The sequence below is a fragment of the Bos taurus genome, chromosome 25, assembly GCF_002263795.3.
Source record: "Bos taurus isolate L1 Dominette 01449 registration number 42190680 breed Hereford chromosome 25, ARS-UCD2.0, whole genome shotgun sequence".
NCBI lineage: Eukaryota > Metazoa > Chordata > Mammalia > Artiodactyla > Bovidae > Bos > Bos taurus.
This window is the reverse complement of record NC_037352.1, coordinates 39,106,765-39,131,666: the sequence shown is the minus strand read 5'-3', so window position 1 is coordinate 39,131,666 and position 24,902 is coordinate 39,106,765. Positions and strand designations below refer to the sequence as shown.

The following is a 24,902-nucleotide window of genomic DNA, read 5'->3' as shown; positions in this document are numbered from 1 at the left end:
ATTCCCTCCCACAGACTTTTGTTTTCTACCTTTTTATTCACCAAGTCCATGTTATATCGAACCACGTTCCTTAAATGCAAATCAGAGATTTCTCCTCCCCGTGCTGCGGTCCTCGAATCACTTCCCTTCAAGCTTCAAGTCCACGCCCTCCTCCAGGGGGGCCCTGCTGACCGCTCCACCTACTCTCTCCCTCCACCACGGAGCTCCAGCGACGTCAAGCTTGTCTTCAAACACACCAAGCTCACTCCCTCTTCTGAAACCTTTCCCCTTGCTGCGTCCTCTTCCCCAAATGCTCGTCCTGCTGTGCTGGCACGATGCCATCTTTCTCTCCCTGAAACCCGGCTCTGGAACTTCTCCAGTGGTCCAGCGGTTACGACTCCTCACTTCCACTGCAGGGGCCACGGGTTCGAGCCCTGGTCGGGGAACTAAGACCCCACATACCGTGTGGTGTAGCCAAAGCCAACAGTTCTGTCATATCCTGACCATCTCATAGTGGTCACCCCATGCTCATTCTCTGCCTCACAACCTGCTTAATTCATAGGCCTTTATCACCATTCGCTCGTGTATTGGACACACATTGGGATTTGAGTTCTGTAAAGGCCGGCTCCTCAGCTGTCTTCTTTACTGCCACACATGGCACAGAGTAAGAAAAAGTGCTGGTTGCTAAGTCACGTCTGACTCTTTATGACCCCATGGACTGTCGCCCGCCAGGCTCCTCTGTCCATGGGATTTCCCAGGCAAGAATACTGGAGTGGGTTGTCATTTCCTTCTCCAGGGGATCTTCCATGGATTGAACTCACCTTTCTTGCATTGGCAGGTAGATTCTTTACCATCTGAGCCACCAGGCACGTGCCAGATTTCGGGCTGCATGAATATTTGTTAAATGAATAAGCAAGGGAACGAACAGATTTCGACCCAGTCTCAACCTCTCACCCCCGCCCTCAACTGGAAGCTTCTTAAGGGCAAGTGCTGAATTTTATTCATCTTTGTATTCCTTCTGGGAAATTCACTCACCGATTCAGAATAAGGGCTTCCCAGGTGGTACAGTGGTAAAGAATCCACCTGCCAATGCAGGAGACGCAGGTTTGATCCCTGGGTCAGGAAGATCCCTTGGAGAAGGGAATGGCAACCCACTCCAGTATTCTTGCCTGGGAAATTCCATGGACAGAGGAGCCTGGCGGGCTACAGTCCATGGGGTCACAAAGAGTCAGATACAACTAAGGGATTAACACTTGTATTCCTGCAACTGCCACCATGGGCCGGTGAGCAAAATTTTGAACTGTAAGGTTAAATGGAGCGGTGAGCCGCCCCTTGTGGCCACCAGAGGGCAGCAGAGTCCTGGGACTCAATTAGGAAAAACCAAAAGGTGCCCAAAGGAAAAAACATCTTGTTAAGGTCAAAGGGCAGGTTCAGGGGCAGAGAGAGACTGGGCTCTCTAGAGGCCAGGAGAGCGGGAAGGAGGCAGCAGGCCCAGGGAGGAAGTTACCTCTCCATCCCTAGAAGGGGCTGGAGAAACGAGCGATTTCGGGCTCAGGTTCCATCCTCCATGAGCTCAGCACCATGACCGGCAACTGCGGAGTTTGGGGCTCCCTGTAGACTCACCAGCCGACAGCTCTGCAGTTATATGTCTTCCCACATCCTCTGCTAAACAGCTTTCGGCTGACAACTAGTACCCCCGGCGCTGGTAAGGTACGGATGCCAGGACTTAGGCGCTGGGTCCTTGCACCCTTTAATCAACAGAAGCTGGAAAGAGGCCAGACAAGCAGTTCAGGCGAGGGAGGCTATCCTGGGATCCGTGCACAAAGGAGAGAACACGAGTAACTGGGTGCCCTCGCTTGCTCCAGGGCGCGTGGGCTGCTTCCTTAAAGGGGGTGAGGGTCCGGGAGCATCAGCGCATCTGGCGGGAGGAGCCGCTTGGGTGGTCTGCCCATCCCCTCGGTGGTGCTGCACGTGGGGATCAAGCCAAGGACCCTGCTTTTGCTCCCAGCACCTCAGATGTGGCAGTTGGTGTGTAGCCTTTTTGTATCTTATTGTTCCTAATTTGCCCCATCTCCACATGCCTGCAGTTATTTTTAGCCCCTTTTATTTTATTTTAAGTTCCTCACTTGAGGAGATGTTTGTCCAAGGGCAAGCACTGCAGTTAAGGGTCCCAGGTCCCAGCGGAGCTCAGCGGGCTGTCAGGAGTAGAGTAATGTCTGGAGTAACAGGACTACGAAAGTAAAAGCCGCCTGCTCCTTGGAAAAAAGGCTATGACAAACCTAGATGTATTCAGATCAGATCAGATCAGTCGCTCAGCCATGTCCGACTCTTTGTGACCCCATGAATCGCAGCATGCCAGGCCTCCCTGTCCCTCACCAACTCCCAGAGTTCACTCAGACTCACGTCCATCAAATCAGTGATGCCATCCAGCCATCTCATCCTCTGTCGTCCCCTTCTCCTCCTGCCCCCAATCCCTCCCAGCATCAGAGTCTTTTCCAATGAGTCAAGTCTTCACATGAGGTGGCCAAAGTACTGGAGTTTCAGCTTTAGCATCATTCCTTCCAAAGAAATCCCAGAGCTGACCTCCTTCAGAATGGACTGGTTGGATCTCCTTGCAGGCCAAGGGACTCTCAAGAGTCTTCTCCAACACCACAGTTCAAAGGCATCAATTCTTCGGCGCTCAGCCTCTTTGAGACATCACTTTGCCAACAAAGGTCCATCTAATCAAAGCTATGGTTTTTCCAATCGTCATGTATGGATGTGAGAGTTGAACCATAAAGAACGCTGAGCACCAAAGAACTTATACTTTCGAACTGTGCTGGAGAAGACTCTTTAGAGTCCCTTGGACTGCAAGGAGATCAAACCAGTCAATCCTAAGGGAAATCAGTCCTGAATATTCATTAGAAAGACTGATGCTGAAGCTGAAGCTCCAAAGCTTTGGCCACCTGATGGGAAGAACAGACTCACTGGGAAAAAACCCTGAAGCCGGGAAAGATTGAGGGCAGGAGAAGGGGGTGACAGAGAATGAGATGCTTGGATGGCATCACTGCCTCAATGGACATAAAGTTTGAGCAAACTCTGGGAGAGAGTGAAGGACAGGGAAGTCTGGTGTGCCACAGTCCATGAGTCACAAAGAATCAGACACGGCTGAGGGACCGAATGACACCCAGAGGCCTACAGAATAATGTGAGGGCACCACAGCTACAGAGGAATGTGTAGGGCACCAGGACCACAGAGATGCAGTACTTGACGCTCTTCAGTTTGAAGTTTATGCACATGTTCTGATGTAGACACCCAACATTCGGTGCTAGGGATCTGTACCTCAGGTGAGCTATTTAGTTGGGAAACAGCGACTCAAAGTCATTAGCATAACCCACTGTATTGCACAGGGAACTATACTCAATATCTTGTAATAACCTATAATAGAAGAGAATGTTAAAGAGGAAAAAAAAAAATATATATATATATATATATATGGGCTTCCCACGCGGTGCTGGTGGTAAAGAGCCTGCCCGCCAATGTAGGAAACAAAAGAGATGGGGGTTTGATCCCTGGGTTGGGAAGATCCCCTGGAGGAGGGCATGGCAACCCACTCCAGTATTCTTGCCTGGAGAATCCCATGGGCAGAGGAGCCTGGCAGATTATAGTCCACAGGGTGGAAGAGTCAGACACCACTGGAGTGACTGAGCACGTGTGCGTGTGTGTATAAAATTATATCACTTTGCCATATAACTGCAACTAACACAACGTTGTCAATCAACTGTATTTCAATAAAAGTCTTTAATTAAAACAATAATAATAACTTTCAAAAGTCATTAGCATGCTGATAGGAAATGAAGCCTGGGCAGTGTTTAATTGGAACAAACAGTAACACTAAAATTCCAATTGCTAAATCGTGTCTGACTCTTTCAACCCCATGGACTGCAGCATGCCAGGCTTCCCTATCCTTCACTGTCATCCCGGAGCTTGCTCAAACTCATGTCCATTGAGTCAGTGATGCCATCCAACCATCTCAGCCTCTGTCGCCCCGTTCTCCTTCTGCCCTCAATCTTTCCTGGCATCAGGGTCTTTTCCGATGAGTTGGCTCTTCACATCAGGTGGCCAAAGTATTGGAGCTGCACCCTAAGCATCAGTCCTTCCAATTAAAGCAGATCACATCAAATTACTTTGGAGTGTTGGGTCTGTCATAAAGAAACTTGAATCATATTAACTGTCAAAGATTTTAGGCTGGGGGGTGCTTTAAGAAATCCTCTACCCCAGTGACTATTAAACTGCTCATGCAGTGACGTCTCTGGAAGTTCTAGCGCTCTTGGGACTGGGAGTGTGTCTCAGACCACATAGGAATCAGGATTAATTTCCTTAGCCAAAAACGTGACCTCGTGATAAACACAAGACCTGAACACCTGTGGCCTCTAGAGGGCATACTGTTGAGCCAAAATGCTTGCTTGGGTCTGACATTTCCATGAAGATTAATTTTTTATTGCTTACTTGATTTGATGTTGCCTGGGAGCATTTTGGGAGAGGTACCGAGACAGGCCCGGGACCCGAGACCCCTTTCTTGCACTTGAACCTACAATATACAAGAAAATCATAATGAACCAAAAATAACTGCGTGCATGCACAGTTGGGGCAAATTCTGGACAAAAGGTACGAAAAGACCAAGAGAGCCTCGCTGCTTCCTTCCCAGGGAAATCACAGTGAAGGCTGTGGTCCACATACTCCCGCCCCGTCTGCTTCCTGACCCGCCTGGTGCTTCCCACTGTAGGCCTGCCTGGCGGTGCACACCCCCTCCCCTTGGGGTCTGTGAATAACTGTCTTTTCAGTGGCAGTCATCTCCTGATCCGTTGGTCTCACCACCCCTGAATAATAATAAAATCTACTTTAAAAATATATATTTTGGCCACACCACTCAGCATCTGGGATCTTAGTTCCCCGACCAGTGATTAAACCTGCACCCCCCTCTCCCCCCAACTGCCAGGGAAGTCCCACGATCTACCTTTTAAAGCAGGGTGTTTGGCCAGCCTCCCCAGCTGACTCTCCCCACCAGCTGAAGCCAATTCTGAATTCCTGACCAACAGGAGCCAAAAGAGAGATTGATGCCTATTTGCTGTTTTAAGACTGCATCCCAGGATAACTTGTTATACAGCAATACACAGTTTTTCCTTTATATTTTTCTAAATATTCCAAGTTTCCTACAATGAACAGCTTTTATATATAAAAAAAAAAAACTTTTGACCAATGTTATTTTCAAAAAGACAACTGAGCAAGCATGAGGCATCTTGAATTTTTATTAAGTTCTTTCTACTCCACTGGAAACGACCACATTCGCCAGCAGGATGATTCTTCTTAATACAAATGTTTATCCAATAACGAGTTAACACAAAACGACAGTTTCACGACAGAAAAGGTCCAGAACCAGCGGGACGGTTGTTAAAAGTCACGCCACGCACGCGCCAATCCCAAACACTGTAGACGTGACAGAACCATAAACGAACAGGGAGACCATCGGGGCTCCTGCTCACTGCTGCAGCCCCAGCCCCACCCCCGAGAAAGCGCTTAACAAGCTGCAGGGTCTACACCTGCACACAAGTGGGCGGGTTCCTCGGGAAACCTGGCGGTGTAAACACGACTGCTGGGCAAGTCATTCCCCAGAGTCAGAGCCTGAAATTTGAAATTGTTTACAGAGGCAAAGCTGCTCCTCCAAAACTCTGGATCCAAGATCTCTGGATTCCCCCTCTCCCTCCCGCCTTCCCAACCCTTCCTGGTCTACAACCACTCAGCTCCAAGGGCCCCTGAACACGGGAACATCACCAAGACAAGAGACCCCCAAAGTCTGATGCTGTATTTCCCTCAAGGGGGTCAGGGTTGGCAGTAACCAGATCCTCAGAGCTTCCCACATGGCCCTGGGACACCCAGGCTCCCGAGGCATGGCACCATGCTGACCCCTGCCGATCACGGCCAACTGGCACGAAGCCCCTAACACCAAGGCTCAGGGCTTTGCAGAGAGTGCGCCAAGAGCAGTGCCCAGAACTGAGGATGCAGGCCCACCGGTGGGCCACAGAATCGTTCCAGCTTGAACACAATGCCACAGGGCAAGACAGAGCCGGGGGTCGGAGTAGGTGAGGGGAGGTCAGCGCCCCGCCAGCAGGTCCCATTTCAGAGCGGGTCACACATAACCGGAGTCGCCGTGTAGAACGCGTTTCTTATGGTGGGTATTAAGAAGGCTTGGAAAACACAAACGCCATCTAATCCCTGCACCCTGCAGCCTGACTCCTCACAGGGCCAACCCCGGGATGCACAGGTCACCCTCCCGAAATAGACTGCTGGGCCACCGCTGGGATGGGCACCTCCCCTCTGACCACCATGACGAGTGTAAACGTCGGTTCGAAAGCCTATTGTGAGGCCAGGTTTGCAGGGAGAAGGTGGGGGCGCGGTATGGGCAGAGATTCCGAGAGGACCTGAGATGGATTCATCAGTCACGGCTGTGCCGGGCCCAGCAGACCCCAAACCCTCACCCGACAGGCCAGGTGGATGAGAGCAGTCGCTTCTCCACGCATTGACCCGTTCAAGTGTGTGTACACGCTGCCTTTACCTTGTGCTGCTGGTGGGAAGGCCGTCGGCTGGACACGCGCGCCTTAAGAAGACAAGCACCACTTGGGAGCAGGAAATACCCGCGGTCTCACCCTCAGACCTGCCGAGGCGAGGGCAAAACTGACGGAATTCGGGGATTCAGCAGCCAGATCAGGAGCAGTGTGGCCCCAGAAGGACATCAAGAAGACGCCCTCACCTGCTGCTCAGAGCTCAGCCCTCGGGAGCAAGACAGCCGGGGCCCTCGGGAGGAGGAAGGAAGCCTCAGCCAGGGGCCGCGCCCCAGATTCTGCCTGCTGGGCTGCCCCGGGCAAATCACTCGGCCTCTCTGAGCAGCCTCAGTCTCCCCAAGTAAGACGCACAAACAGCAGTTTCGTCTTGCCAGGCTTTGCGGGGAGAAATACATGAGAACATGGATGAGAATAAGCACCCGTCTGTAACTGTGTGTGACTGTGTGCTCAGATGCTCAGTCATGCCCCACTCTTGATAGCCTCCTGGGCTGCAGCCCACCGGGCTCCTCTGTCCATGGGATTCTTCCGGCAAGAATACCAGAGCAGGTTGCCTTTTCCTCCTCCAGTGGATCTTCCCAACCCAGGGATCGAATTGGTGTCTCTTATGTCTCCTGCACTGGCGGGCGGGTTCTTTACCGCTGTGACATCTGGGAAGCCCCCCAGCTGTGTGTACCTGACCTGCTAATCATGAAGAGGGGATGGAACACGGAAGAGCCTGCCCGGGGTGCGGGCTACGGCCCGCTGGTAAACAAGCTCCCCAAAAGGCAGAGCTCTGATGTGCGGGCTTTGCCGATTTCCACAGTTGTAGCTACTCCACTCTGGCCAGATTCACACTAGCCGTGGTTTAAGGCCTTTCCAAAGTTTCCTGAAAACTTGACAACTGGTCTCCATGGCACCACACATGTGCAGAGCACACCAGCAAGGGCTTCTCCCCTCCCACCAGCAGCTGACAGCGTCAGCCAGGGTCAGCACGCATGCCCAGCAACGTGCCCGCCACAGCCCGCCAGCCTCTCCCTCTCGTGAGCCTCCAGACCACCTGTTGTTGTTCAGTCTCTCAGTCGTGTCCCACTCCTTGCAACCCCGTGGACTGCAGCACACCAGGCTTCCCTGTCCTTCACTATCTCCCAAAGCTTGCTCAAACTCATGTCCATTTAGTCGGTGATGCCGTCCAACCATCTCAGCCTCCGTCGCCCCTTCTCCTCCCGCCCTCACTCTACAGGCCACCTGCAGGACACACAGACACGTGCTCCCCTCCCCCTCCACGCTCACACCTCACGCCTCACGGGCTGACTTTTCCAAACCGCCCAGATAATCCCGCTCTCTGGGAGCATCCAGGCAGGAGGTCCCCGGAAGCCCGGACTCCTTCAGGGGTGAGGACGGTGGCCAGTTGTAGGAACAATCCACCCAATGTCCACAGGAATGGTGGTGGCCAGGATGGGGCACCCACATAGCAGGAAGCAGATTCCACCTACCATCTGCATGGCCGACAGCAGACACACTACATACGAGGGAAAACTTGATGGCAAAAGATCCTCATTACAGATCAATCTATGCTTGTCTCCTGAATTAAAAGGATGATTAAAGAAACTGGTACGTCCATTTAATGGAGGCCTTTAAAAGAATGTTTACAAGGCGCTTGAAATTAGGAGAAATAGAAGTCTTTTTTTTTTTTTTTAAAGTAGGCTGTAAAGGCGTCTATGGCAAGAGAAAGGGAAAGGGAAGTCGCTCAGTCGTGTCCGACTCTTAGTGACCCCATGGACTACAGCCTACCAGGCTCCTCCATCCATGGGATTTTCCAGGCAAGAGTACTGGAGTGGGCTGCCATTGCCTTCTCCGATGGCAAGAGAAGAAAACGTCAAAATTTAAAAGTACGCATCAGGGGACTTGGTGGCGGTCTGGAGGTTAGGACTCTGCACTTTCACTGCAGGAGGGCCTGGGTTTAATTCCTTGTCAGGGAACCAAGATCCCACAAGTCTCCCAGCCAAAATGAACAAAAAACAGTACCCACTGAGTGAGGAGAATAGAAAGAAAAAAACTAGGAGTGGTTATCTGAGGCGTGTGTGTGTGTGTGCGAGTGTGTGTGTGTGTCTGTGTTAGTTGCTCGGTAGTGCCCAACTCCTTGTGACCCGATGGACTGTAGGCTCCTCTGTCCATGGAATTCTCCAGGCAAGAATATTGGAGTGAGTTGCCATTCCCTTCTCCAGGGGATCTTTCTGACCCAGGGATTGAACCATGATCTCCCGTATTGCAGGCAGGTTCTTTACAGTCTGAGCCACCGGGGTTATCTGAAGTAGATGCTGGCAGATATTTTCTACCTTTCTAGCATTTTCTGAACATGTTATAGTAAGCATTTATTATTATAATGAAAACATAAAAAAACAACCCCCCAAGGGAATTCCCTGGCGGTCCAGTGGTTAGGACTCCCAGGTTTCCTCTGCCCTGGGCCCAGGCTTAATCCGATTGTGGAACTAAGGTCCCACGAGCTCTGGTGCAGCCAAAAAAAAAGAAAGCAAGCCACCCCCTCCCAGTCACTAGGACACACCATGCCTCCAGCCACAGGCGTCGCAGGGCCCCGCCAGATGCCATCCCGACACGTGCAGACCTTGTTTCCCATGGGGTCCTGTCTCCCTCATCCTGGGGTACCAGGGCTCCAGGCCGACTTGGGGCAGAGGCAAAGCTCGTCACAAACCCGAGTTGGAAAACAACAGCCCCGAGGTGTCTTCTGATGAGCAGACACGAGAGGAAAGGCAGGGCAGTGTCCCCGCAGACCCTGGTCATGAGCCTGCCCCATCCGGCCCCAGACACAAAGGGGCCAAGACTCACACAGAACTCCTTGCCCAGTCTTCCACCTCAGGGAGGAGGAGGAGACCACACCAGACCAAGCTCACCATCCCCCGTTCCTTCCGCACATTTGTCTGAGCGTCGGCAGGCGAGTTCTTTACCACCGAGCCACCAAGAAAGCCTTTCATAATGATACTATGACAGTATCTGCCTCTTTCCCTCACTTGTACCCACACCTGTAACCCGTGGGTGCTCCTGAGCTGCTCCGCCTGTGTGGAAGTGGCTGCTGGGGCTTCCCCGGGCTCCTTCAGCACCCCACAGAGCCGTCCCCAGAGCCTGCATCTCAGCATCTGATCACACAGTTTGCGGTGGCACATCTGACAGGTCCTTTTCTGACCAGGTCACCAGGCCCAGCTCAGCCTCTGAGCTCCACCTGCCTGTCTCAGCACGTGCGGGGGCTGTGGGCAGCCTGAGCGCCACCCTGCCTTGTTCCTGACGGAGGCCTGGGTCCGGCCGCAGGGGCTCGAGCAGGGTTACAGGAAAACCTTCAGAGTGCTTCAGCTTTCGCAAATACAGAAAGCAGAGCTGGGAAGAGTTGAAACCCCCCCCCAGAAGTCCCGGGACTGCAACCTTCTAAATGACCCCTCTGTGCAGGGCATCCACCCACAGCCCAGGTGGCTTTAGGGCTTCAGATCCAGGCCCACTGACAAGTCCCATCTCTGTCGGCCCCCCTCCACTCCCGGTGCTTTCCTAGGATTCTTCCCCAGCCCCACCCAGAGGCTGATGGAAAGGCGGATACTCAGCCCTGCTCCCGCTGTACATGCAATTGTAACTGGAAATCAAGACAGAAAGGGAGCTCTGGTCTGTGACAATGACTGAAACCCTCCCCTGGGCTGAGGGGACAGCCCTGGGTGAGCTCTGCTCTGGGTCTTTCAGGGAAACCCCGCCAACCGGCGGCCAGGCCTCCACCAGCAAGCATACCTGCTCGGGTTTGTTGTGACGATCGCCAGCGGACTAACTGAGCAGGTGGTCAACAGCAGGCCGGTCCACCGGCGCGGGATGCCATGGGGGGCACGCTGTTGAAATGCGAGCCCCAGCCCCCCCACCCGGCTCCTGCCTTCCTCCCTAACCTTCGCACCAGCTTCACCTCTCGCCCTGCCCTGGCAGTGCCCACCTAACTCAGGAGCGGTCACTGAAGTGCCCGGAATGTCCAACAGGCCACTCTGCTGCCAACTGCTCCCTCTCCTGGCTCCTTGGGACACAATAGCTGTCTTGCTGGGTCATCCTGGCACAGGATGGCCTCAAAGGAGGACAGGACGAGGGAGCTGGCGGGCATCTGAATTTCCAGTGTCCTGACCACCCCGCCCTTCACCCCTGGGCACAGCTTAGGATGCTACCGGGACTGAGTCTTACCTCACGAGGGACTAAGGAATGTCTTTTCCTTGCCTTCGATGTTTGTGGTATATGTGAAGGAATGCCAGGGTCTTGGGTTAAATGGCATCCTGGGAAATTCACTCTCAGATTGATGCTGGGGAAGAAAGTTCACAGGAAGCCAGTCCTGAACGGGAGTTGGGGGTGGGGCAGCGTGGTCAAGGCTGCACAAACAGCCTCCATTGTGCTCACCAGCCCGTCCGTAGTCAGACATTCCGCCATTGGTGGGTCATTCCTTTGGGTGGCACAGGCTTTGACACACCTCTCATTATCATCACTGGGGATTGCTTTCCAACTCAGGGAGCTAAAGAGGATACCAGGCCGAAGTGTTTGACGTTCAGCCTCCTGCTGAATCTTCAAACAACCCTGCGAGGTGTCACCTTACCACACTCATCGTACAGCAGAGGACACTGAGGCACAGAGAGGTTGAGGAGTTAGCCCAAGCCTTCCCAAAGAGGTGGGAGGATGCTGGAATTGGTCCCGAGTCTGGCAAGACACAGCCCCTCCCTCCAGGAGCATGTGTGTTGGGCAGCAGGCACAAGTACCAGGGGATGAAGGAACACGGGCGGGCAGGTGAGCACGAGGGGTGTTGGGAAGCAGAGTGGGGGGAGCCCCTAGATCAGAGGAGGATCAGAAGTTCTTCTGTGCTAATGCCCGAGTGGGGCTTTGAAGGATGTGTAGGAGTTGGGTGGGTGAGGGGGTGAACAGAGTCCCCATCAGAGGAACAGGCACCTCAAAAGGTGTGGGGATAAAGGAGCAGGCTGTCTAGGGAGAAATGTCATACCCAGTACCCAGGAGAAGCATGAGGAAACGCAGGCATCACAAGAGCTCTGCAGGGGCTCGGGGACAGTACAGGGAGTCCCGGGTCAGAGTCTTGAGCACTCAGCACTGGCCCGGCCACCGGGCTTCAGTCCCCATCAGCCGCTCAATGAAGGGACTGTCGTCTCGGCCTGCCATGGAGCCATGCTTCGGGAGTTTTCCTAAACAGCATCCCAGGACCCACGTGGTCCCTCCCCCACCTCAGACCCAGCAAAGGTCGGGTCACAGCGTCCCTGCCCTCAATCAGGGCAAGCCTGCCCTCCCCCTCAAAGTTTCCCCTCCCCTCATCTCCAACCGTGACCCCCAACTGATAGGAAATCCTTGGAGGGCTCACAGGGCAGGTTTGTACACACACACACACACACACACACCCAGGCAAGAGGACAAAAACTCCCAAGCTCAGAAACCCGCCCGCCTGAAGATGTGTCAGAGGACTTAATATCGTCTCGAATGTGGGGTTCCAGATGCCAGAGCCCTGAAACACCCTGGAATGTGCGAGAACTCGGCGTAAGGCACCCTGTCTCTGCCCACTTGACCCTGGCTGGGAGTCTCAGAGTGAAGTCTGTCTAACGAGACGCAGATCCTGATGCAGTCTGAGACGCCAGGTCAGACCCCGCAGGCGGCCTGTCCCGAGCGCTGGCCCAGCCCTGCGAGAGGGCTGAGGACATTGGCTGAGGGTTGGTTAGTCAGGCTTCCGCCCCTGGTCTTGGGACTGCTGTAGGCTTCGGAGGTTGGGGGTGTCCCGGACACCCTGCCCAGATCCTCATCAAACGACCCGAGGCCTTCCCTCCAGGGCTCATCCAAGGAGCCTCCAAGGGCGGCTGATCGGCACTCATTGAGAATCTGAATCACAAACCCTAAATCTGGAGCGAGCAAACCGAGTTCCTGAGGTCTGCTTGCCCCCCACCACCCCACCACAATGAATGGCTCTTGTAATGTCTCTGGGTTTGTCAGCAAGAGAAGAAACGGCCAAGGGACAGGAGGCGCGTCCCCCGCCGCTCGCCCTCTGTGCTGAGAACCCACTGCAGTGCAGTAGGATGGTGGGCTGCTCTGGGTGCACCTCAGTCTCCCCCCAACGGCCCCCAAATGCCCTCGCCAGGGAACCAAGCCTGGTCTCCAACATGGAGACACCGAAGTGCTCTGGCCAAAACCCCACTGCAGAGCACACAGGGTTGGCAAGGCAAAGAGGGGGGCCCTCATAAGTGCCAACTCAATTGGCAGTGGCTGCCCAGAGAAGTCGTGGAAAGAATTCTGAAACCGCACCGCGCGGCAGCTGATTGGGGATGCCTGCCACGGTCACAGATTCTCACCATCCCTGATCTACTAGCTGGGGGACGTCCCCCCATGAGCAGGGGATAATTCCCCAGCCAGGACTTTGGTAGCAGAGGAGGCCCAGGCCACCTGGGGTATCAGTAACACCAGACTCCCCGATAGACTTCTCAGGGCCTTGAGAAGCACGTGTGGGCCCGTCATTCCTCAGCTGGCCAGGATCTCGTCTGCCCCCTTTTCTGACGATGTGAATGTTGGTTGCTTTAGGAAACGTCTGTCTAGAATAGGAACACACTGCAGGGTCCATTTCTCCTCTGAGAGAGTGACTAAATGCCTTCTCTCTCACCTAGAGCCCAAGGGATGGTCTGGCTTATCACCAGAAGTGATCTCAGACCCACTGAAAGCTTGACCCGTGGGAGGGCAGACGGGCCTGGGCGCTGTGCTCTGGGCTCAGGGTTGCAGGAACACTCCCCGTGATGCTCTGCTCCAAAGGCCTACATGTCCCCACGCAGGCTGGGCCGCCTCACTTGGACACCTTGGCGTGCAGGGTGCTGGGCAGATACAAGTACCTCCAGATGGCATAGTAGTGGGTGCCAGCACCGAATGCCACAAAGAGATGCCAGATGGCATGGGCAAAGGGGATCCTCCCGTCACTCTTGAAGAACACCATGCCCAAGCAGTAGAAGACCCCTCCGGTCACCAGCTCCCAGATGCCCTCGGTGTTGGGCTGTCGGTAAGGACAAGGGTGAGCACACGTCAGATGAGCGGCCAGCAAGACCAACACCACCCAGCCACCCCCACCACCCGGACAGGAAGACACATGGATGGCGGGGCTGCAAGGAGCCCCCGGAGCGGCATCTCAGCACACCGATGTCATCAACTCTCCACCCCACCCGCCCCACCGATTCATTCTCGTGTGTAACACAATCTCAAAGGATATCTCGAAGCTTTTTATCTGTCCTAAAAAGCAAACATCAGAGAAGGGAAAGCAGAGACACACACAGATACTTGTACAACCAAGTTCACTGCAGCGTCATTTACAGCAGCCAAAAGCGGGAGGCAACCCAAGCGTCCGGCAGGAGGAGAATGGATACGCAACATGGTATCTGTGTTAGTTTACACGGTGGAGTATTACTCAGTCTTGAAAAGGGAGGAAACTCTGACACATGATACAACACGGAAGAGACCGCAAGGGCGCTGTGCAAAGCAAAATAAACCAGACAGCGACCGTAGGCCTTGATACCCTGAATGAGTCAAATTCACGGTTGGAAAGCACAGTGGCCATCTGGCTACCAGGGGCTGGGTTGGGGGGAACAGGTAGGGAGTGAGGTTTAGTGGGGACAGAATGTCGGAAGATGAGACAGTCCCGTGGATGGACGGTGGTGATGGCTCCACAACAAGATGAGTGAACTTCATGCCCTTGAACTGTACACTTAAAGATGGCTAAAACCATAAACTGCATGTGTATTTTATCACAATTCTTAAAAAGTAGTATGCATCCATGGGATGGATGTGAGAGTGGACTATAAAGAAAGCTGAGCACCGAAGAATTGATGCTTTTAACTGTGGTGTTGGAGAAGACTCCCGAGAGTCCCTTGGACTGCAAGGAGATCCAACCAGTCCATTCTAAAGGAGATCAGTCCTGGGTGTTCATTGGAAGGACTGATGCTGAAACTCCAATCCTTTGGCCACCTGATGCAAAGAACTGACTCACTGCAAAAGACCCTGATGCTGGGAAAGATTGAAGGCGGGAGGAGAAGGGGACGACAGAGGATGAGATGGCTGGACGGCATCACCAACACGATGGACATGAGTTTGAGTGAACTCCGGGAGTTGGTGATGGACAGGGAAGCCTGGCGTGCTGCAGTCCATGGGGTCACGAAGAGTCGGACACGACTGAGCAACTGAACTGATCCATGGTGGATTGCGGCATTCGCGGCCCTCCGAGGCGAGCACAAGTGACGCCTGGGTGGTTGTTACAGGGGCTCAAGGGGGACAGGAGGGACGGGGAGTAAGAACTTACCGCCCCGTCTCCTGGGCCCCCTTCCCACAGGTCTCACTGCTCACCACCAATAACCGTGTCTGACGGTATCCTTCCAGACTCGTCTATATGCACGCAGTACACGGTATGCACTTCATAAGCATATACATGCCCAGAGCGACGGGTCACTTAAGATAAGGGGGCTCGGGCCACGCCTGTCATCCTGATACATCACTTCCACGATGCAGTCTCGTGGGGATTCATCTACCTCCCCGTGTGGGGACCCACCTCGGTCTTCGGAACAGCTGGGGAGCTTTTCACTGGAGGTATGTACAAGCACGCACCCAGCCCTCCAGAGGGTGACGCCTGACTATTAAAGACGTATCACAGTAACACTTCTCAGCACGGACTGCTTGCCATACCCCGTCCTAAGGGCCTTAAGTGAGTTATCCAACGCCATCTTCACAACAATCTCCAGAGGCAGGTGCAGCTCTATGGCACAGGCCCTCGACATCACGCCAAGTGAGACAAGCGTGTTCCGGAACAGTTTGTACAGCGTGATCCCATTTTTTTGTAAAAGATGAACAAACAAGGCATCATGTCTGCAGACCCACAGACTTGCCTGTTGGCCATCCTTAATGGTTTGCTGTGTATCTTTTCCATTTCTCATGAAGAAGCATTAGATAACTCACGTTACGGACTCAATGGACATACATTACCGACTCAATGGACATGAATTTGAGCAAACTCCAGGAGACAGTGAAGAACTGGGAAGTCTGGTGTGCTGCAATCCATGGGGGTCACTTAGCGACTGAACAACAACAAACTCACATTTTCACAGGGAAAATGTTGAGTAGGAATGCTAAGGGGGCTGTCACAAGCTGGAGACTCAGCTCCGCCTCCATGGCCACCTGCGTTATTATTATTATAGATTTAATTTAGCCAGCAGGTACTTACTCTGTTGCAGGCACCCTTCTAGTCCCTGTCCCTGAGTTTTCTTACCTGATGCCTAAATAAGCAGGAAAACCTGGAGCCCAGAGGGACTAATGAACCCGCTGAGGTGAAGCAGAGAGAGGAGGCGCCCTGGAACCGAGGAGCCGAGCCCAGGGTGACCTGCACCTTGGCAGGCGAGTCACGTGGACCCCCAGCCTGAGATCACCATCTGCCGGAGCAGAAGCCTCAGCCTCACCATCTCCAGTACCACTCTGGGCCCCCTCCAGCCAGACGCGAGACCCACCTGGTGGGGTGACTTACCATGGAAAGGACGACCAGGGCGGGGAAGAAGCCCATGATGACATAGCAGAGCAGCTCCACGAGCTTGTACCTGCCAGGAAGACAGGGCGTCATGGCCTTGGGACGGCCTCCCTGTGAGCATCACCTCCCCCATTCGGGTTGGGAGGGGGCACCCCCAGCCGGAAGAGTAACGGAAGGGAACTGTGCCCTCTGCCCAGCACCCCTGAGCTCGGATTTGACCCAGCTGCACCCAGCAAGTGCTAGCAGAGCTGGGTGGCCGTGGGCGGATCCCTTTCCCTCTCTGAGGCTAGGTTTCCATTCGAGGGTGGCAAATGCTGGGTGGGCATAGCATGCCTGGGTGCTCCTCCCTTGCTCAACCCAGGGCAGGCATTACTGTTCCATCCCAGCACCTTTCACCACAAGGCTCGAGCAATCGCTCTCCATCCATCCTAGTGGCGGCACCAACTGATACCCGTCCGCTATCCTCGGACAGTCCAGGGTCTGTGGCTGCCTCTGACTTCTCCAGCTCTGTTTCCTTCCCCCTCGTCCTCACTTCCCTGCTGTCTCTCAGCAGGATGGAAGCGGGTGGGTGGCCCTGAGACCCTCTCCTTCTCACCTGCTGACCCAGCTTAAAGAAGACCCCATTCACCGGGTCGAAGCACCAACAATGACCTTTTTTTTTTTAACTCCTCACATTGACCCTATGGACTGTGCACGTGGTGATTGCCAATGGGCCTGGACACAGGGGTGCCAGGCACGGCTGTGCCCACACGCTTCGGGGGACATGCTGAGGTCTCGTCCTGGCAGGAGCAGGGAGGAGGCCCTGATGGAGGCACCCCGCCCCCTGAGACCCCGCCTCCTCTCCCCACCCACCCCTGAGACTCCATCCCCTCACCACCCCGCCCCCTGAGACCCCATCCCCTGAGACCCTGCCCCCTCCCCACCCCGCCCCTGAGACCCCATCCCTTCTCCCCACCCCGCCCCCTGAGACCCCGCCCCCACCCCGCCCTGAGACCCCGCCCCCTCTCCCCACCCCACCCCCTGAGACCCCGCCCCTGAGACCCCACCCCCTCTCCCCACCCCGCCCGAGACCCCGCCCCCTCGCCCCACCCCGCCCCCTGAGACCCTGCCCCCACCCCGCCCCCGAGACCCCGCCCCCTCGCCCCGCCCCGCCCCCTGAGACCCCGCCCCCTCTCCCCCAGCCCCAGCTTACCGCTCATGAAAGAAGAAGACATAGACTGTGCCGACCGAGGCCATGATCCAGACCAGCCATCGCATGTGGGAGGCCCAGGGGCCCAGCTCGCGGAGGTTCAGCCTGGGAGGCAGGACGGGAGGGCACAGGGGCCTGAGGGGCCTGAGGGGGTGGGGGCGGGCCTGGGACCTCGCCTTCCACGGCCAGCCCTGTCCCCTGTGGCTCCACGTCTGGGATGTGGCCTCTCACGGAGGACAGGTGGAGAGACAGAAAGAGAAACCAAAACTGTATGCAATTATTCGAGCCAAGTCAGCAAAACTGAGGATGTCCCAGCATGAAGGAAAAGGGCATCTCAAACCAGTGGGCGTTTCCTGGCGCCCGGGCTTAGTTGCCCCACAGCAAGCGGTATCTTCCCAGAGCAGGGATCGACCATGTCCCCTGCACTGGCAGGCGGACTCCTACCCACCGGACCACCAGGGAAGTCCTGCCTGCTGGGTGACAGCTGAGCTGGGCCTTGTGAACTCCTCCCTCCGCAGCCAGCACAGCGTGGGGCTCAGCAGTAGAGGGGACTTTGCAGGAGGAACTCCTTCCTTCCTTCCCCACTCGTGAGACTCTCTCCCCAGGCTCCCAGAAAAGTGGGTTTTTCTCTCCGCTGCTCGAGCCAGGTGGTGTCTCCTGGGCCAGGTGCCTGCAGGACCCAGCCTTTGGCTCCAGCTGTTGGCTTAGGTCAGCGGTCCCCCACCTTTGAGGGACCAGGGACAGGTTTCGTGGAAGACAATTTTTCCATGGACTGGGGAGGGGATGGTTTCGTGATGATTCAAGCACATTAACTTCATTATACACTTTATTTATTATTATTATTTTTACATCAGCTCCGCCTCAGGTCATCAGGCATTAGAGCTCGGAGGTTGGGGACCCCTGGCCTGGGAAATGGCTGCGGAGCCAGGGGCCCCGGACAATGCAGGCCTGTGCCCCAGGCCAGGGGGCTGGTCCTGCACCCTCTCTCCAGCATGCATTCCAGCCTCCAGCCTATGCCGCTGTCTGTACAACCTTACTGCACAAAAACACGCCAGATTCCTGCAGAAGGGGCTCTGGTTCCAGAAGACGGTGACTTTTCTTTTGTCCTCCTCAATATTTATGACTCGATTATTAACGGTTTTCTGAAGCACTGGGGAAGGGAAAGTTCTGTGTCACCCTGACCCAGCCAGTTTTCCTGATCATTCGTGACACGGTCCTCCCTGCCTGGTTAATCGCATGAATGGCGTCTGTGTGCGGGTCACCGTCATCCCTCTTCACGACAGCTGGGGGAGGGGGTACTATTGCTGCCTCCCTTTTAAAGGCCAGGAGACTGAGGCTGGGACAGACTCGGGAGTTATCCCAGGACCCGTGGCTCCGGAAAGGCTGATCAGGACCAGGGCCTCGTGCGGTCTGATGCCACGACTGTTCTCTTTCAGCAACACCGGAACCTTGCAACCACCTTTCAGACCCTTTCTTTAAGTAAAGGTGATATGCTGGAATCTTATATTTAAGCTTAATCTATCAAAAGTGAAAATAAAGGGACTTCCCTGGTGGCTCAGCGGTAAAGATGCTGCCTGCCAGCGCAGAAGACGCGGGTTCAATCCCTGGTCTGGGAAGATAGCACGTGTCTCGGAGCAACTAAGCCCGTGTGCCGCAACCACTGAGCCTGCGCTCGAGAGCCCGGGAGCCGCGCCCGCTGAAGCCTGAGCACCCTCGAGCCCGTGCTCCACAAGAGGAGCCGCCGCGAGAAGGAGCCCCGCTCGCCGCAACCAGAGAAAACCTGCACAGCAACCAAGACCCAGCACGGCCAAAAGTAAATAAATAGGAACTTTTAAAGAATGAAAATAAAAACTAAAATCACAGAGTTTTTTCAGATTGAGGCAGGGATGGGGGGACCCAGAGTCATTCACACCTCCACCCCTTCAACCAGAGCACCGCGAAGAAAAATACCCACAAATCACTCCACAAACCCTTGTCTCCTGTCTCCCTTCCCCATGCACCCGGGTGTCCAGGTAGAACACTGTCATCACCTCTGATCCTCTCTCAACCCACATCCAGTCAACGGCCAAGTTCTGCCGACCCTTCCCCCCCGACACAGCTCGCAAACCCGGGCACTTCTCCCCTTCTCGGCCCCTGCGTCCCTCCTTTGCAGCTTGGACCACAGTGGTGGTTCAGTCTCTGTGTCGGTGTTGGGACAAAGTCCACATCCTCTGGGAGACACTAAGTCCCATAAGGACAGAGCCTGTGTCTCTGTTCACAGCCACATCCTCAGACACCAGCACTCGACAGGCACAGAGCCAGTGCCCAGACCGTCAGCATCAGGGATAAAGAACAGAAACCCAGGCGCTGAATCAGCCAAGGCAGGGGGGCATTCAGAGGGCGGCTCCAGAAATCCAAGTCAAGGATAGTTACTGCAGCTGAGCACAAAACCTAGCTTTACTCTAATTGGCAACATCCAAAAAAGAAACTAGAGATCACCCGACTCCTGAGAACTGCAGGTGGTGCCTGTGGGTGACCTGGGGCCAGCGGAAGGCACCCTCCCATCGTTTCTGGCTTCTCTACCCTGCTCTCTGCATCTCCAGGGGCCCCCACCTACCCACTCGAACAGCAGCCCCTCACCCGGGACTGACCGTTCTTTTCAGGGTCTCCGTACACCAGCCCACCGGGCACCTGACGACCAGAAGCATCCTGGTTTACACGTCCCCTCCTCCCACAAAGCTCAGCTGGTCACAGGCTGCCTCTGATTACGTCCCCAGGCTGACAGCAGTGAGGGCCGATTTCCTGGAGGAAGCCAGAAACCCTGGTATTCCTCCCCACCTTCAGTCACTCACAGTTTCCACTTCGTTTCCTGTAAATTCATCTTCCATCCATCCATCCATCCTCTCAACTCCAAGGCCAGTGCCAGGGCCCCAGCCACAACCATCTCTCTCCCAGCTCCTTGCATCAGCCTCCTTGCACCTCCTCACTCCCAAGGCATCATCCTTCGGTCCAAAAGATAAAACCAACGACTTCCCTGATGGTCCAGTGGTTAAGACTTTGCCTTCTGATGTAGGAGGGAGCAGATTCAATCCCTGATCAGGGAGCTGAGAAACCAAATGACTCACAGCCAAAAAAACAAAAGGTGAAACAGAAGCAATGTTGTAACAAATTCAATAAAGACTTTTAAAATGGTCCACAGAAAAAAATAAAAATAAAACCAAGTGAATATCCTGCTTCAAGCCCCACCCACCCCTCAGTTCACTGCCACACCCACACAAGAACGACCAGAGGACCCACCGTGGAGCCATAATCTCCCCAAACTTGGAAACCTTGCAAAGTGCCTCACAGGAGATGGATGCCTAGGGTTCATTCATCCAGAACGCTGTCCAGCAAGGAGACGGGACTGCGACTCCTGCAGCCGTGACTCCGTGACCCTCACCACACAATGCTGCCCAAAAGTGAGACCCGAAAGAATGATGATTCCATTCACGTGAAAGAAGACATCGGGCAAAGCTGCCTCAAGACAGCCGCCCACGGGAGCCGCGGACTGGGGAGGGGCTGGACGTGCGGCTTCTCCACCCAGGGGGCCAGCTGCGGGATGTGGGAAGTCCCTGTGTGGACCCCCCAGGCACATCTCAACAAAACGTGTTCCAAAGGCAGTCACCTTCGTGTGCACCAACTAAACCCACTTATTAGCTGACATAATGAAAAAGAACACTCCATTTACAATAGCCAAAGATTGGAATTCCCTGGGCAAGACTGGGACAAACCTTTCTGTGGCTCCCACGCCTTGGAGGCCAACGCGCACAGGCTCCAGGGCGGGCCGGCTTCTGTAGTTGTGGCTCCTGGGCTCCAGAGAGCGGGTTCAGCAGCTGTGGTGCATGAGCACAGCCACACTGCAAAATATGAGATCTTCCCGGACCAGGGATTGAACCCACATCCCCTGCACTGGCAAGCGGTTTCTCAACCACCTAGACCACCAGGGAGGTCCCTGCTGGGGGGTTTAAACCAGTACAATCTGTGCAAGGTGCCTCGGCAACAGTTAGCCAAAGAACTAAGGCCCACTCCTGCCACCGAGCCTCCAAGTTTGGCGTTTACCCCACAAAGATCAGGCTCGGCTTAAGAACCTGGGGCTTCTGTAGCTCAAAACAGGTTGGCTCAGCAGTTTCACCTGTTTCCAGCAACCGAACCAGGCACAAGGCGATGCATGATCCGTCAGCAAGGACCCTCACTGCAGGCCTGTGCGTTACAGCAAAGGAAGGGGAGGCCTGACGTCGTAAACACTCATAAATAGGGGCGGCCAGGGAATGTTATGCTGCTGTAAAAACGGAATGGAGACATCTTCAAGGTACTAATATGAAAAGAGGTCCCCAAGAACATGACTAAGAGAATGAAGGCTGACTTCAGCGTCTGTACACTATCCTTCCTTTTCTACTCAAGTAGGAAAGGTGGCTCAGACAGTAAAGAATCCACCCCCAACGTGGGAGACCTGGGCTCCATCCCTGGGTGGGGAAGATCCCCTGGAGGAGGGCATGGCTACCCGCTCCAGTATCTTGCCTGGAGAATCCCCATGGACAGCGGAGCCTGGCAGGCTGCAGTCTGTGACCCCTGGCAGGGGTCACAAACAGTCGGACACAGCTGAGCAACTGAGCATGAACGCAGCAATATAGGGACTTCCCTGGCGGTCCGCTGGTTAAGATGTCACCTTCCAATGCAGGGGGTGTCGGTTGGATCCCAGGTCTTAAAGCTAGGATCCCACATGCCTCGTGGCCAAAAAAACAAAAGGTAAAACAGAAGCAATACTGTAACAAGATCAATAAAGGCTTTAGAAAAAAAAAAAGGCTTTAGGAAAGCGTAAGTGCGAATGTGTGTATTTGCATATATGCATATGCATGTATGCAAATGTGTCTATACATATACACATACATACACATTTGCTCTTTTCTACACAAAATCACCCTGGAAGGATACACAGGAAGCTGGCGCTAAGTCATTGCTTCTAGGAAGGAGAATGCGTGGAGGGTGTCCTTTTACCTACATTCTTGTGCTGAGGTCACAGATCACCCAGCCAAACATGCAGGGAAATTCGAAGAAGGGAAGGGGAGGAAGCCAGCCCCAGCCCCCACCTCGCTCGGGGACCCGCAGCGACACTCACCAGGGCGCGTAGGAGGCCGCTATGAAGAAATAGATGACCATGCGGTCCGACATGTGCAGACAATGCTCTACCGTCCTGCAGCAGAGAAGGCGGGTTACAGGGCCCAACCTGGACAAATGGGCTTTGGGGACGGGGGCCTGGGCACAGGGCTGATGAGCCTCCATCCAGCCACGACCCCTCGGGCCTCAGTGTCCCCCCATCTGTGAGTGACCAAGGCAGTGCTTTTCCAGCCGGGCTCCCTGTCAGCCCAGGGGCTGAATGGAGAAACCTCGGGGCTCCCGTCAAGGACCCTCCTCCCCCTGACATCCTACTTCTCTAACCAAAGCAACTCTGCATTCTGTTTTACATTCTGGGCTTTTCGAAAGATTTCAAATGATAAAAAATTCAGTAGCTTAAAAAAACACAGACTCACAATACACAGAGAGAATCACAGTCTGCAAAATACAGACTCAGATACAGAGAAGAAACGAGCGGTCACCAGTGGGGAGAGGGAAGGGGAGGGGGCAAGACAGGGAAGGCGATGAAGAGATACAAACTGTTAGGTTTAAAACAAGCTACAAGTGGCGTTCCCCGGTGGTCCAGTGGGTAGGACTGGGTGCTTTCACCGCGGTGGCCTGGGTTCAATCCCTGGTCAGGGAACTAAGATCCCGCATGCCTTGAGATGCGGCTAAATAACTAAACATTGAGTAATAAAACACAATAAAATAAGCTACAAGGACGTATCATACAATACGGGGAATATAGCCAGTGTTTTGCAGTTACTATAAATGGAATATAATCTTTAAAAAATTGTGAGTCACTAATTGTACGCCTGTAACTTATGTGGTACATCAACTGTACTTCAATTAAACAGTGAAAAAAATTCAACTATACTCAATATTTTTAATAACCTAGATGGGAAAAGAATCTGAAAAAGTATATGTCTCTGTGTGTGTGTATGTGTGTAACTGAATCACTTTGCCGTACATCTGAAACTACACAAGATTGTAAGCCAACTACGCTTCAGTTAGAAAAAATAAAAGTGAACTAAAAAATACATACTCAATAGAAGCACAGCAAGCAGAAGAAAACATGGAAAATTAAACATGTATTAATTTTACTTCAGTCTCTTTTCATTCATCCAGCAAACCTAGGTACCCCTGAAGACCCTCTAGGTTCTGGTATTCCGGTTCAGGTCCAAGTTCTGGAGCCAGAAGGCCGGGGTTCGGATCCCAACCCTACCACGGAGGAACGATGACCCTGAGCAAGAACTTGCCCTCCCTGGTCTCAGCTCCCTCATCTGTGAAACAGGGAGGAGTACTGGCATCCTACCACGGGGTGAGGGTGAAGAGGGTCAGGATTCAGCACCACGAAAAACAGGAAGTGCTCATAAACGTCACCTGTTTCCATTATGGCCTCACCTTCAAGAGCAGACTACACTCCTTAACACGTCTGGCCAGCGTGCTGCAGCCTCCAAAACGGTCCCCAAGGAGCCCCGCCTCCTGGTCCCCACACCTTCACACCCTCGTGCGGCCCTTCCCACAACGAGCACAGCAAACGCGTGGAGCCGACTCGAGGTCGCACACGCGTCGGAGTGTGGTTTCTGAGGCTGACCACCTCCCCCTTGTTCTCTTGGAGCATTAACTACGGAGGGGAACAAGCCACGGGGCCGTGGAGAGGTCCCTGCTGCTACTAAGTCGCTTCAGTCGTGTCCGACTCTGTGCGACCTCATAGACGGCAGCCTACCAGGCTCCCCCGTCCCTGGGATTCTCCAGGCAAGAACACTGGAGTGGGTTGCCATTTCCTTCTCCAGTGCATGAAAGTGAAAAATGAAAGTGAAGTCGCTTAGTCATGTCTGACTCGTAGCAACCCCATGGACTGCAGCCTACCAGGCTCCTCCATCTATGGGATTTTCCAGGCAAGAGTACTGGAGTGGGGTGCCACTGCCTTCTCCGGAGAGGTCCCAGTAGGTAACGAATACAAACTGTGATTCAGTCTGGCCACTGCGGCCCTCATTAAACGTGGCCAGCGTTTCTATCTGATGCTGGGCTAACTGCATGTCTCCCTAGAAATACAGGGAGTAACAACAGCTGACATGCACAGAGCACATTCTGTAATCAGAGCACCGTGCAAAGCTCTTAAGCATGACCTCTTTAACCCCACCTAGGGGGGCAGGGCCACGACTTCATCCACCACGTCACACTGAAGGGCAGCACGGTCCCACCGCTGACAAGTGGGCCCCCACCCAGGGACGGGTGTCTTTAGAAGGAAAAGGAGAGGAGGCCTGGGACACACAGAGGCACAGAAGGAGGCCTATGGAGACAGGCAGAGACTGGCGTGACGCTGCCACAAGCCGGGGAACCGGGGAGCCTCCAGAAGCTGGAGGAGGAAACACAGGGTCCTCCCCTGGAGACGTGGCCCCACTGACTTGCTGATCTCAGACTCTGGCCTCCTAGAAGTGAGCGGCTAAGCTCCTGTTGTTTCAGG

At 54.3% G+C, this 24,902-nt stretch overlaps 2 protein-coding genes across 3 annotated transcripts in view; both read right to left on the bottom strand.

The window, feature by feature from the left end:
- RADIL (Rap associating with DIL domain) overlaps window positions 1-24,902 on the bottom strand; it is a 123,785-nt gene that overhangs the window by 57,724 nt on the left and 41,159 nt on the right. The window contains exons 4-6 of the mRNA XM_024984723.2: window positions 22,437-22,511; window positions 17,306-17,407; window positions 16,114-16,183 (exon numbers count right to left, since the gene is read on the bottom strand). Coding sequence (XP_024840491.1) covers window positions 16,114-16,183; window positions 17,306-17,407; window positions 22,437-22,511 — 247 coding nt within the window. The remainder of the gene's footprint in view (window positions 1-16,113; window positions 16,184-17,305; window positions 17,408-22,436; window positions 22,512-24,902) is intronic.
- Window positions 22-24,902, bottom strand: part of MMD2 (monocyte to macrophage differentiation associated 2) — a 66,045-nt gene continuing 41,164 nt past the window's right edge. The window contains exons 4-9 of one of the 2 annotated variants that reach the window (XM_024984920.2): window positions 22,437-22,511; window positions 17,306-17,407; window positions 16,114-16,183; window positions 13,448-13,605; window positions 4,468-4,549; window positions 22-4,114 (exon numbers count right to left, since the gene is read on the bottom strand). In XM_024984920.2, the coding sequence (XP_024840688.1) occupies window positions 4,109-4,114; window positions 4,468-4,549; window positions 13,448-13,605; window positions 16,114-16,183; window positions 17,306-17,407; window positions 22,437-22,511 (493 nt within the window). In that variant the 3' untranslated portion in view covers window positions 22-4,108. The remainder of the gene's footprint in view (window positions 4,115-4,467; window positions 4,550-13,447; window positions 13,606-16,113; window positions 16,184-17,305; window positions 17,408-22,436; window positions 22,512-24,902) is intronic. The other variant, NM_001075870.2, reaches the window with a different exon arrangement.